The sequence below is a fragment of the Paramormyrops kingsleyae genome, chromosome 4 (genome assembly GCF_048594095.1).
Source record: "Paramormyrops kingsleyae isolate MSU_618 chromosome 4, PKINGS_0.4, whole genome shotgun sequence".
In the NCBI taxonomy this organism is placed as follows: Eukaryota; Metazoa; Chordata; class Actinopteri; order Osteoglossiformes; family Mormyridae; genus Paramormyrops; species Paramormyrops kingsleyae.
In genome coordinates this window covers 17364711-17378407 of record NC_132800.1, presented here as the reverse complement: position 1 = coordinate 17378407, position 13697 = coordinate 17364711, and the positions used below count along the sequence as shown (strand labels likewise).

Sequence of the window (13697 nt, the reverse complement as noted above, 5' to 3'; positions counted from 1 at the left end):
AGTTTACACTGGGGAAATGGCAAGACCCACGATAAAAATACAGACAAAGAAAAGCCGCAAATTTGTATCACACGCCACGAAATGAGATTTAAAATTAAAAACTGATAAAGCAAACATTTCAGGTGTGTGTCCTCTCTGTGTGTACTGAACGTAAGCAGCAAGACAATGTTCTTATTTAGGATCATACAGATTTGAAATTAAAACTGAGAAGCAGCATTACACCAAAACTATACTATACTAGAATCCATAATAGTACAGTATACTGTACGTGTATATATACACATGTGTATATAGACAATGCATACATTTGGTTTTAGTGTAATTAAGTACTAAAGAGTTATGGGGCATTTTCGTACCTTATGATGGGAAGATTTAAATGAAGTTTTAAACCTCTCAAAGTGCTATACGTAAAAAAAAAAACCTACATTCTAAACATTCTAAAAATTGAAAGCTAGGCTGTCACAAAACCCATTGCAACCACATTGCTATAAAAATATAATATAATATTATATATATATATATATATTTATATATATATGATAATAATAATTTTCTTATCCATAGAACTCTGAAGAATCCAGAAATGCATCTAGAAGACAATAGATTTTTTTTTCAAATTAAAAACCTGCCACATAAGATGTCTGTTGTTTGAAGGTCTGATGGTCTCACGTGAGCAAGGTGACGAATACAAAATTTCGGAACGATGTCAAACAAACGGGAACCGCACGGCTGAGCTGAATAACTTCAATTAGAAACAATATATGCCTATATATGTATAAATACATATTTACATATATAGTGAAGTTAATACCAATACAATTACATACATATAACGCGGAAATATACAGAGGTACAAACACACGCACATACACGCATGACAGATACGTCTCATAATGAGTTACTGGCTTCGGAAAAACATAAACAAAACGCAACGATATCAAAATTAAAAAAAAAACATCGTAGTTGGCAGCTCATTTTACTGAAACGCCTGGTGGAAACGGGGCAGGGTGGTAGCGCCCGTGTTGGACGTGAACGGCGAGGACAGCCCATGGAGGGCACCCAATCCCACGCTGCCCCCGGGCTCCGAGGGGTCCTGGGGCTGTGGGAGCGACAGCGCCTCCTCCTGGATGTAGCCGATGCCCAGGCCCGAGCCGGGGATGGGCTGTCCGTACGGGGGCCCATTCAGAGGGAGGAAGTTGAAGAGCTGAGAGAAGTCCAGGGAGGAGGATGAGGAGGGGAGCGGGTCAGAGGCGGCCATTCCATGGAGCTTGGACAGCGAGGCATCCACCGAGGCTTCGTCCAGGGCCCCTACCGGCGATGTCAGGCCCAGCTTGGCTCCGGGGATGGCCACACCCCCCGAAGATGAAGGCATGCTGTTCTGCAGCTCCATCAGGTAGCTCTCAATCTCCCCCTTGAGCGGCTGCTCCTTCTCAGACCCAGGCATGGAGTATGAGGTAGAACCCGGCTGGTACTTCAGGGGGTGCTGGTGAGCGGAGAGGCCGGCGTGCTCCACCTCCAGCGGGCACGCCATTGCCAAGGGCCCGGCCGCCTGGTCCACCTGTGCCGGCGAAGCGTAGACGCCGAGCTCACCAGACGCCATGGCCATCATGGACTGCAGCTCGGCCTTGACTGGCAGCGGGACGCCGCAGGCAAACGGGTCCAGCAGGTCCAGCGGCTCGGTCTTGACCTTGAGCAGCTCCTTCGTGTGGCTCTTCTTGACGTGGCGCGTCAGGTGGTCCTTCCTGCCAAAGCGTTGTGCGCAGTATTGGCACAGGAAGTCCTTGCGGCCGGTGTGCACCACCATGTGGCGGCGGACGTCCTTGCGCGTGTAGAACCGCCGGTCGCAGTGCTCACACTGGTGCTTCTTCTCCTTGGCGCCGCCCGACGACTTGCCGGCGTGGCTCTTCAGGTGCTCCAGCAGCTCGGCCGTGCTGGGGAAGGTCTGCAGGCACACCCGGCACGTGAGGTCGCCGGCGTTGGCCGAGTGCAGCGCCTGGTGGCGCCGGAAGCCCAGCTTGGTGTTGTAGCTCTTGCCGCACTCGTCGCACGAGAACGCCTCCTTGTTGGGGTCGTGCGTGTGTAGGTGGTTCTTCAGGTGGTCTTTACGGTGGAACATCTTCTCGCAGTAATTACACTTGTGGGTCTTCTCGGGGGAATGGGTGGCCATGTGCCTTTGGACAGAGACACGTTTCTGTGAGCGGACACCTTTCCAAAAATGTACCTCGTCAATTTGACCACAATATCTACAATTTGGAAACAGACATGGCTTTCCCTCTCCCTAAACCCAGGCACATAGTCATGTAGCAAAATTAGCCAGACCCCCGGAAATTCATTTCTGACTACGGGCCTGCCTAACCCTAACCCTATGTTGAATTACCCTTTAAAATAATAATAAAAAAACAGCACAACCTCATCTGTTTATTATCATAGATATTTGGTGACGTGTCATTGATTAAATTGACAAAACATTGCTTACTAATGAGTAAACACTTACCAGGCTGGGCAAAACTCTTAGGCAGCCAAAGAAAAAGTTTAAAGGTGTTTATCCGCATAATATAACTGTACTTGCTCAGAAAGCAACACAATTTAACATGACAACATATGCAAATGAACAAAAATACGATAAAAAGTAACAAGAATTTGTTCCGTTCCCCATCTTGTCGGATGACTAGATGAACACAGTGTTGGTTCCCAAACCTCTCCTGGGGGGGGGGGCGCTCCCCAACCATTCCATGTATTTCTTAAATTTCACCGCCAATTCAGAAATTAACTTAGAGAAATGTCTTGACCTGCTGTTTATTGGCCAAAAACGTTAAGCTAGTGGCCAAGTCAACAGACACATGGGCCCGCGGAGCCCCAGCCACCGCCGGTTACCTCAGCAGCTTGTACTTGGAGACGAAGGCCTTGCTGCAGTCTGGCTGCGAGCAGCGGTACGGACGCTCCCCCGTGTGCGAATATGAGTGCACCTTCAGCTTTTCCACGCTGTTGAAAGCCTTTTCGCACAGGTGGCAAGGGAAATTCTTCCGGGGCTTGCCCTCGCCTCTCTTTCGCCTCCCGGTGGCCGATGGGACCTTCTGGGTATCCTTGACTTCGTCTAAATCCCCAGGTATTACCGTGGCCATCGCGGCCTAGGGCAGGCCTTCGGGCGGGGCGGCGGTGCTCGGGGCGGACGTGACGGCTCGCGTAACCGGGGCGCTATCCTGTATCATGTGATCAACACCGCGGGCTCTTTGGGGCCTGGGGGAGAGAAAATGGACAGAATGACAAGTTACAGCCTCAGACAGGGGTACTCAGAAGGCCCCCAGATTATTTCATAGCTAAAATCAAGCTATGCTACTATAAAAGCATGTCTCTGATTGGTAGCTGGAAGACAGCAGCCAGCTATGCTACTATAAAAGCATGTCTCTGATTGGTAGCTGGAAGACAGCAGCCAGCTATGCTACTATAAAAGCATGTCTCTGATTGGTAGCTGGAAGACAGCTGCCAGCTATGCTACTATGAAAGCATGTCTCTGATTGGTAGCTGGAAGACAGCTGCCAGCTACGCTACTATGAAAGCATGTCTCTGATTGGTAGCTGGAAGACAGCTGCCAGCTATGCTACTATGAAAGCATGTCTCTGATTGGTAGCTGGAAGACAGCTGCCAGCTATGCTACTATAAAAGCATGTCTGATTGTTAGCAAGTGGTGGAAGTACTGCCAGCAATTTCAAACTCTGTCATTACTGTTAATTTACAATTACCCCCTACAGTGACTGCTATGGATAGCAGCAATTACTGTATTATAGCCTCATCTCGTTTACTGTGATCTTAAAAATCCCCAGTTACAGTCAGTGTTGCCGCATATCCCCATGTGAACATGACCATAACGACGCAATCCACACCTGATCGAAGGACGAGGTACGGGTCTGTCGTGTTCAGCTAATTATACTCATCGATGGTGAGGAATTAATATTTCCCATGACTGGGCATCTAAAGAGGCAAGAAGAACAAAACGCAACAAGTCACTGCCGGGCAAAAACAGAGTGAGGAAGTTAGAGAAAAATAAAAAGCTAGAAGTAGGACTATGGCTTTGAAATGGTCTTAAATAAAAGTGCAGTAATGAACCCCATGCATAGTGAAATAACAGAATCATAAAGCACTTGTTATACCTGATCCCAGCCCTGAAAAAAGGTAAGAGTGGGACTGCAGAAATAATCATATTACTGTAAAAACAGGATATATGTATAGATCAGAACAGAATTTAACATTTAACAAGATTAAAATTAATTTATAGAAACCCACACAAATAAGGATGCAAAAGCAATGATTCTTTAGTACTGACACAAAACTGTCTAATGTTCTAAAACAGCTTAACATTTCATAATAGGATGAATCAGATAGGAAACCAGCTCATGGTCCCACAGTCTGTGAGTAAATGTTCATGCGTCTCTTTAACCTTACTAACGAAGGTGTATCTGTAACCATCGCAGGTGGCTCAGTACAGAAGGGGGCAGTCTAACCGAGATGTGTCCAGAGACCCATTGGTGAAGATGTGAGGGGCATTTGTGGGTAAACACGGGTCCTGAAGAATAACCAAGGCACTGACCACGAGATGATGATGTAAAACTCTCTCTACACTCTCAGAAAAAAGGGCAAAGAATTGTACCTTTGCTTGTCACTGTGGCTGTACCCTTGTAATTGTACCTTTTAAGGTACAGAAATAGACTCTGCGGAACATCCCAAAGGTACAAACAACATTAATGTACCATCAATGGTACAAAAATGTTCCTGAGTCCATTTCTGTACCTTAAAAGGTACAATTACCTACAGTTATAGGGTACAGTTGGCAGACCCTTGGGGGTACAGCCCCAGGTACAAGCAAAGGTACACATTTTTACCCTTTTTTCTGGGAGTGTATGGACATCATGTTATAAACAGTACAGATGTATATAGTATAAAAACATCGTGTTATAGGTTTCACTAGGGTGCAAAAAATTCATTTATTGAGAGTTAGTCAGATAGTCAGAAGCACTGCTACACAGTTAAAAGCCAGAACACAAGATATGAACATTTCAGGAACTGATGTCAACATGAAAGGAAACACTGACGCTTCATGGCGTGGGATGTCTGCCCAATGCTTTTGGCGTTAGCTCCAGCGTTTCAGGCGCAAGCACAAGCCAGAGGATGCAAGAACAAATGGGGGGGGGGGGGGGGGCTACTATTATGATGTAATTCTGACGATGTCACAGTAGCTGTAGAACCTTAATGCTTAAAGATGTAGCTAAATCAGAAAACGGCGCTTTCATTTTTGCCCTGACTTGATACAAGCCAAAAGTTGAAAGAACAATAAGTCAGACTTTGGAGTGCAAAAGGCAAACTGTAATTAGTGCTTAAGTACTCGTGTTACTTATTTAGTAAAACAATGCGATCTGATTCACGTTTTAATGCTGGTATAATTCCTAACTTACCCTGTTAAATGTATTAAATTGAAATCTTCTAAATGGAATTTACAGAATTTACTGTTCTTTAAAAATGGTAAATTTATCAAACAGCCGTAGGGAAAAGGATTTACCAGCTTCATACAGAAAAAAAAATATTTTACAAGAAATTTAAATTCAGGTTTTATATGCATCACAACTGTAATAAAGTAGAAACTATTTCAAAGGTACTTTATTCTCAAGAGAATCACTTTCCTTGAACTGAAGATTTACCTTAAATTTTATTATAAAAACAACACAGTTTATTTTTTTTACTTTGCAAAGTTATCAAGAAATGCTATACTAAACTTTTACACGGTATGCAATAAATCAAATTAACCAATATAAATTAGTAGCTAAGTACAAATAATTCAGGAGTAAAGCATAATGCAACATACAGTTTGCAGATAAGAGATTGCATACTCTTTGGAACATTAAAAAATAGTTAATCATAATTTGACTGAAAAAAAGTTCATTTAGTGTATGATATTTCTAAAAAAAAAAAAGGAAAAAATATTTTGTCTTATATTCTAACAGAATACAATTTGTTTCCATAATAACTATCTGAACTTATCAAAAATTAAAAGATGAAACTGTGACATTTATTACAATTTATCAATGTAAACTTCCGTTGCTTTTGGTTGAAATTCTGATGTACAAAAACATTTTACAAACAGAAGCACATGTATATTTAGGACAGCTCATTTAAGCTTCATTCTGGACACAAGGTCATATTATAAATAAACTCATTCGTACTAATACATTTCTGTACATTCAATCGAGTAAACGTACAGAATAAATGTTTCAAAATCTGTGGCTGTCCCACACAGGAACAAAGACTTTAATTCAAAGTGGAAGTTGTACTATCAGATAACAACATCTGTAATCTTGCTGTTTTTCAAGCATCTAAATAGATTACTTTGGTATAAGCAACCTATTATTTCAATTAATGTATATACATTTTGAGTGCACAACAAGAGAAGAAATTGCTAGAACAAACACAACATAGGGAAAAACTGAAGACAGAGTAAGTTCTAGCACTGAATCTGAACTAAACAAATTAAAAACAGAAATCAAATGAAGTAAAGAACAACAAAATACTACAAACACAAAAGGATAACTCACATTTTGATCTTGGAAACATTTAATTTAGCCTACGTTTGCACGTTTAAGCTACACAATGTGATTGTTTTTTGTTTTAGTGTGTTAAAGAATTTCTGATCTAAAGTTCAATGCATCAAAACAAATAAACATGTAATTGTTTTTAGAAGCCGTGCATCATTAATGTATCTTCAAGATTTGTTTCTGTGTGAAACATTAAATTCACAAATACATTTAATAAAACACACAATGTTCTCGCCATGCGTTTAAGCACTAAACTAAAAATCAGTTTTTTTAGACAAAAATATTCATTCTAAAATATTTACACTTACAAATTATGTAAAAGTCGCAGCCTAATAGACACTTTTTAAATGCTTACTTTTATAAACATATTCTCAGTGTCATTAGATCCACAGTAGAGTGAGAAAATATAAAAATACCAAGTACAGTAAACGAGAAATCCCATATCTTAAAAGCAGAACCGCAGACAAGCTATACATAAAATCATTGACCATATGAACATTTGACAATCTGTTGAATCTGATTTACACCTTTGGGTGCAATTTTTTTAAATCTTAAGTTGAAACATCCCAAAAAAAACTTTTTTTTAAAACAACTCACTTTATACCATTTGTTTGAAATCTGGATATTCTGTAAGCAGAGGGATAGCATAACTTTAAAAAAAGCTACACAAGAAGTAAATGATATTACACAATCTCAGTCCTTTAAGATCAGCTCAACACAGACCCAGTACAAATAACACACTGAACCACAGACGAAAGGTTTTCCACTAAAATCCCCACGAAAACGCCTTTAAACACACAATACACAATTAAATTTTTATAATCAAAGACAACGAATGGGATGAGCGGGAAAACATCTAACGCAAACGACGGCTGCAAATTAACAGAAGCGAACAGCACTAGATGAAATCGATTTGCACGTGTAACTCTAAACACTGGTTTCCATGTAATACAGATTAAATACTTCACTATACTTGCAAAACACCCAAATATATCAAAATTCAAAAACTAAATGAAAAATATTTTAATGAGGAACAATACATAAATATTGGCACATGCGGTTACACAGCCACGAATGGTATCGACGTATTAGATGAGATAAACGGCGATAAGAGATGTTAACTAATTTATCCGAAGATTCCATAACGGCGGCCAGCTTAAGAGCTCCTGTAGCTTTAAGATGCCAAACTTCAGGTTCCCACGTGAAACTAACATCGGCAGCATTTAAAAACGTTGTAATCAAAACCCACCGACTAATTACCCCGGGATCGTAGGTGAAACTTTGACGCAGTGTCGTCATTTGGTCTCTGCGCGCCGCAGTCTGTATTAAACCGGCGGACAGATGGGTGAAAGCACGGCAATGTGCTGCGGGAGCAGGACACATGTCTGTCCCGCTCTGTGCACTTTCCAGCGCCGATCAGCACAAAACAAGCAATCGCTGACCTTTGAATCAATGCAAATCCATGCGGTGTTTCCCCTAGATCACTTAAAGGAGGGGTGGACACCGTGGAACACGATCACCCCACTGATGCAACTGATGTGCAATAAACAAAATAATGACTAATCACCAAGCAAACGGACCGTGCACAAGCGTTTCTGAAAATATCACGTGGAGTGAAACATCATAACTGTATATGACAAATACAAAAACAAGAGCATCCCGCACAATAAAACATCACAACACTTTCACACCAAATCTTAAGCTGAATATTGATAATGTCTAGACTCCAGACCAGCTGTTTATGTATTTTTTTTTTATTAAAAAACTTCATAGGATATTATTATTGATTGCAACGTGACCGTATCAATAAAAAACTTGACTTCGTTTCGCTCCCTTGGCAGAAAGTCAAAATCGCACACAGTTCGAACAGGGAACTTAGATGAACTCATCTCTAAGCAAATGTTTAGCATAGCCTAATTAGTTTGCCTTCAGTACTCCCTCCATTTTGGTTGTTTGTGGTATTGACAAGCAACTTCACTTACTCGTTACTAATCTGTTTTAGCAGAGTGCGTCCCGCAATCCCCTGATGCACTATAAAAACATTTTACCAGAAACTGGAAAGCAAAACTTCTCACAAACAGTACCATTTTCATGGAGACGAATAAATGACAATATATGCAGGCTTTATAATTTATGTTAAAACGCAGCCAGACACATGCCAACTTACTTCAATCGATAACCGCATGAACATGCAGCGTTTCCATGCACATATATGTCGAATTTGACATGGCATGCACGCAGAATGCTTTTTAAAACTTTTTCCAAAATAATTTCTGTTACTTTTCTTTCCCGTCGGATGTCCTCGCAACACTGTTGTTATTAAATTCAGAAAAAACTTACGCCAGCTATCTTTCCAAAACTTTTTTGTAACTTTTCAGTATACCATAAATTTACCCTGAGGACTTATAACAATTTGCATGCAATGTGATAAGAGACAGACTAATAACAAAATTTATTATTTTTTTCTCTCTTATTCATGTCTTCCTTTGGCTTTCTCTGAGGTCCCAAACAGGGGGTTGATTAACACAAACTTTTTCCCTTGCTCACCCCTCTCCCATAATTTGAATAACCCCGATATTTTAATTTAAGAAGGAAGTAACAATTTACTTAATTTGCGTCAAACTTACCACAGGAGCCTTAACATCCTTTCTACGGTATTTTTCTTGACTTTCAACTATTTTCCGAATTTTTAATAATTTTTTTCTCATATTTTTTGCTGGACGCTGCGGGCCTGAAAATTGTTTGCTTTCCCCTCTTTCCAGCAGCCATTGTGTATGCGCTGCGGTGCAACTAAACGCAAGTCTTGACCACGCCCATTTAAAGCCCCTCCCAGTTCTCACTTACGATTCGCTGCGCGCCATGCCACTCCCATATTTTTGACTTTCTATTGGGCTAGATCTTGTATGCTCTTTTTTATGACTCGCTCGCTGTACTGTCAATCGCAAAGTGTTTTCTTTACTGGTATCTGCAACAACGGGCGGGCTTTAGCTGCAAATATGGCATTCCCATTGGCTATCCCTGGTGCCAATGGATTTATGACCATCGGTCGTGTTTCTGAATTGAGAGCTAATTGGTCAGGCACGCCATCAGTCATCAGGAGGCGGCCGTGTTTGTTTGGTTGTGCGATGATGGTAAAATGGTAAATGACGTCTCGGTTGGCAACGTGAGTTCGCAGGATTGCAGAAAGCGAGAAATGTGAGTGCCTCACTTTCGCCGTCTGTTTGCCGATCGCCTGTCCCTATGAAAAAGTGCTAATGAGGGTGGAGGTCCGCTGCGGGCCTTGGGGTCTGTGGCATATTTGGCATGCAGTTTAGGTCTGGCCGGGGCTGGACCACAGCTTCGCCCGTTTTGCAGGGAATCAAACCCGCGGCTTGCGTGCCGGCGGCCACCGGGCGACCGGTTCACCATGTGAGCTTTGATCTTTGCGCCATGCCTAGCTGCCGGCCGCTAACCACTTTGTGTGTAGCTTCGTGTTACGGACGTACTTTTGTGTGATGTGCACCGGGTAGCAATGAAGGTCACCGACGGGATCAGCTGTCCGTGTGGCAGTGTCTCATATAAGGCGCCCCGGGTGTTTTAGGTTAAAACGTAATCGGTTCTGGTTTGTCGAGTGATGTACAGGAGCATTGCTTCTTACTAAATGCCGACGAGCAGATCAGCCTGCAAGTCACCGGACGCTTTTAATTACAGCTTTTCAGCAATGCAACAGTCGCTCTGGGGTATTTAATTTAGCCAAGATCGGTAGCTAAAGATTGTGAAACTGCTGTTTGGACACTATCGGGACATGCACATTACAAAACGGGACGCAATAACATGTTAGATTTGTTTTTATGTTTGTGGATGATCAATCTAATAAATTAAATCTGTTTGGTTAAAAGAATGTTAATCTGTCTCTTTTTTAAAAAAAATTAGTTACTCTTCTTGGGGGAAGATTGGACCTCTTTATAAATAGTGTTTATATTAACGATGATGATATTTATGTAATTTCATAATCAAAAATCATTAGAGTTTAACTGAAGTTGAGCTTCATTGTGTTTTAAAATATGGTAATTATATGTGTTCATTTGTCCTCCCAGAAACAAGGGTGAACAATTTAAAAAACATTTTGACTCCTAAACTTTGTGTAATAATGAATAATGCATATGAATACTACTCCCTTGTGGAAACATGGGAAAATGTCATTGCTTATCTTTGTTTTTTGATTCATAAATGTGAAATAGGCCTACTAATTATAATACAGTATATGAAAAAGTTTTCCCTTTTTAAATTTCAGACATATCTGATGGTGTGAGGATGCCTTCAAATGTAGGCAAAGTTAGGAACGAGGATATCAATCCATGCATTGAGGTAAATCTTTCATCAGGAGTTCTGCACATTTAAACACAAAATTCACACTTTTCTTTGTGTACAAGCCCTTAAATTCTCCCTTTTTTGTCCCATTTAACCTTAAGGAAAGCGATGATTCTAGGAAGTGTTTAGATGCCAATAATTACAACAAGGACAAGTGCACAGCGTATTTCATTAAGTACAAAAACTGCAGAAAGTTCTGGGTAAGTACTTCACACCAATGCCTCCACAAATAGCACAAATTTGTCCATGACCGCTTGCATCTAAAATCTAGGTTTGGCTAGTATTTCTATGTTCCAGTCTGTCAATCATTTGTCCCTGCTACTACGCTGACACTTTCTATACAAGAACTTTAACCGGAAGGCTGAGGATCATTAGACTGGCTTGGGTGTGGCGGATTTCTCAGGGTCCCTCGCACCAACAGGACATGGTGCAGAGCTGTAGTGGGCAGCGGGTTCTGGCGTGTTCCGTCACCTGCCGTGTCACCCATGGTCCTTTCCAGCACGGCATAATGCTGCAGCGGCGGAAGGAGGGCGTGAGGCCAGACATACCCACGCTGAAGGAGAGGGAGGAGATCCTGCGAGCCAGGGGTGGGAAGCCTTACTGACGGGGGATGGAGGCCGGCGATTTACATGCGAGGTCTGCTACACGTACAGGAGACTGTGTGTTTGTCATTTTAGGGCGGGGGGTATTTATCCATGTTGTGGGATGAGGGGAAGCCATCCTATGACCTTTTTAACATGCAGTCAAAGTAATGTGTGACTCCGCGGGATTGGATGCTGTGACTATGATCAGATGGTTGTTGGTTCTGATTCTGTGGTTAGCAGGGTGATTGCACTGTTGGGTTCTTGAGTAAGGCCCTTAACACCCATTTGCTCCAGGGACTGGCTGGCCCTGCCTTGTCAGCTGTGTGTTACTTTGGATAAAAGCGTTTGCTGAATAAATGTAAATGTTATGTAATTTGCCTTGTAAAGCCATGGATTACTGCAGCATGTTTGATAAGTCCTCCCCTGAAGAGCTGGATCGGTGTCCCTAAAATCTGATACTTCACAAATAATTCTGTTATGTAAATCTTACCGTTTTGGCACCACAAGCGGAATATTATGGATTGGTATGTTTTGGTGATTTTAGAATAAGAGTGTGTAGGTAGGGGGCGCTGTTGCATTGTGGGTAGCATGCTCACTTCACACCTCCCGGGTGTGTTTTTAGATAAGATAAAACTTTATTTGTCCTGGGGGAAATTGTTGTGCCAAGGCACTGCTCTCACCGTGCTCAAATATACCAAGAATAAAGAATACAATGTAATATAAGAACACAGGAGTACAATAAAATCAGGAATGCAGCTGCAATACAAGTGGAAAAAACAAAATGGTAAAATGGGAGTATAAGGAAAATAGGATAAAAAGACAAGCTCTGTAACTGAAGTGAGTGTGCATGTGCAAAGGGTGTAAAAAGGGTGTACCGTAATGTGGAAAAATACAGAATAATGTGCAAAAAAATGAATTGGAGAACAAGAATCAACAGATGTCTCCTCCTGAGAGAAGTGAGAGGAGATGATCAGTCTGATGGCCTCGGGGAGGAAGGACCTCCTGTGTCGCTTGGTGGAGGAGCTCCTCGGTGCGGCAGGAGCTTGATAAGTGTTCAGGGTGCAGTGCGGGGAGTGGGAGGCGTTCCCCAGCATGCCAGCAAGTTTACCCAGCATCCTCTCCTCAGCCGCAGTCAGCAGAGAGCGAAGCTGCCCCCCCCCCCGACACAGGGGCAGCCCTCCTGATCGGCTTTTTAAGCCCCTGCTACCGTAACACACGACACCAAGTGGGAGAACTTGGTACAGACGTCAAATGGCTGAGGCCTCTTCAGAAAGTACGGTTCTGGCTGTTCTCTGCTCCGCCCCGGTCTTCCTGCCCAGCCCAGCCTGCTGTCCAGCTGCTGTCCAGCTGCGCTCCCAGGTACCTGTCGGCCTGCAGTCTTTCACGAATATTTTGGCCGATTTCCATTTCCTGAAATCCGCCACCGGTCCCTTTTGTCTTTGACATGTTGAGCTGCAGGTAAAACCGCCATCACGTCGATTCGTGTTACGTGAAACACTGACGTCGCTCGTAATTTTTTTTCTTTTTCTTCTTTAACATGAATAAAGTTTATAAATTTGAGGGAATGCTTAATAAATGTTTATACGGAGTGTACATATTTTTTTTAGGGGATTTTTTTTTTTAAGTCATTTTTCGACTAAGGTGGAGGTGTTACTGTACTCTGATTCCTGTCCGTTGTTCTTACCTGCCGCAGTATCACTCCTGCAGGTGACGGGCATCTGAGTCATATTAAAAGTCAGAGGTGCAGAGTGTGAACAGAAGGGGGCGATGATGCAGGTCCCTGAGCTGCCCCCTGCTGCACATTACACTGGCCAATCAGCTCGCATCTTAGCTTATCTCCCAGTAAGGCTGGTCTGAGGGTATTAAAAGCACTGGAGAAGTTGAACAACAACGACTGTCGCTCTGCTGCCTGACCCTTCCAGATATATGTAAGCCAGTGAAGCATGTAGATGATGGAGTTTCAAACACCCACGTGTGGCTGGTACACAAACTGTAGTGAGCTGTGCACAAATGGTGAGTCCTGGAGTTTGCATGTTCGTTTCATGATGTGGAGGTTTGTTACAGGTATCCTAGGTCCCTGCCACAATCCAGAAACAATCAAACGTTGTGCGTGTGATTTCTGATATAGTAGTATGACATTTTCGTTATAGTTCATGTCATTTTACCAGTATGATGTTGGTGA

General features: G+C 42.4%; 2 protein-coding genes across 2 annotated transcripts; one reads left to right on the top strand and one right to left on the bottom strand.

The window, feature by feature from the left end:
• Positions 1–566: 566 nt before the first annotated feature.
• plag1 (pleiomorphic adenoma gene 1) lies at positions 567–9334 on the bottom strand. The gene is made up of 4 exons (XM_023818231.2): positions 9209–9334; positions 3882–3969; positions 2875–3237; positions 567–2171 (listed from the first exon to the last, which is right to left on the bottom strand). The coding sequence occupies exons 3-4, from the start codon at positions 3120–3122 to the stop codon at positions 977–979; spliced, it is 1443 nt and encodes a 480-aa protein (XP_023673999.1). The 5' UTR covers positions 3123–3237; positions 3882–3969; positions 9209–9334; the 3' UTR covers positions 567–976.
• Positions 9335–9652: 318 nt separating this feature from the next.
• Positions 9653–11888, top strand: chchd7 (coiled-coil-helix-coiled-coil-helix domain containing 7). The gene is made up of 4 exons (XM_023818193.2): positions 9653–9776; positions 10855–10928; positions 11033–11131; positions 11431–11888. Exons 2-4 carry the CDS (start codon positions 10875–10877, stop codon positions 11533–11535), a joined length of 258 nt encoding a protein of 85 aa, XP_023673961.1. The 5' UTR covers positions 9653–9776; positions 10855–10874; the 3' UTR covers positions 11536–11888.
• Positions 11889–13697: the final 1809 nt, after the last annotated feature.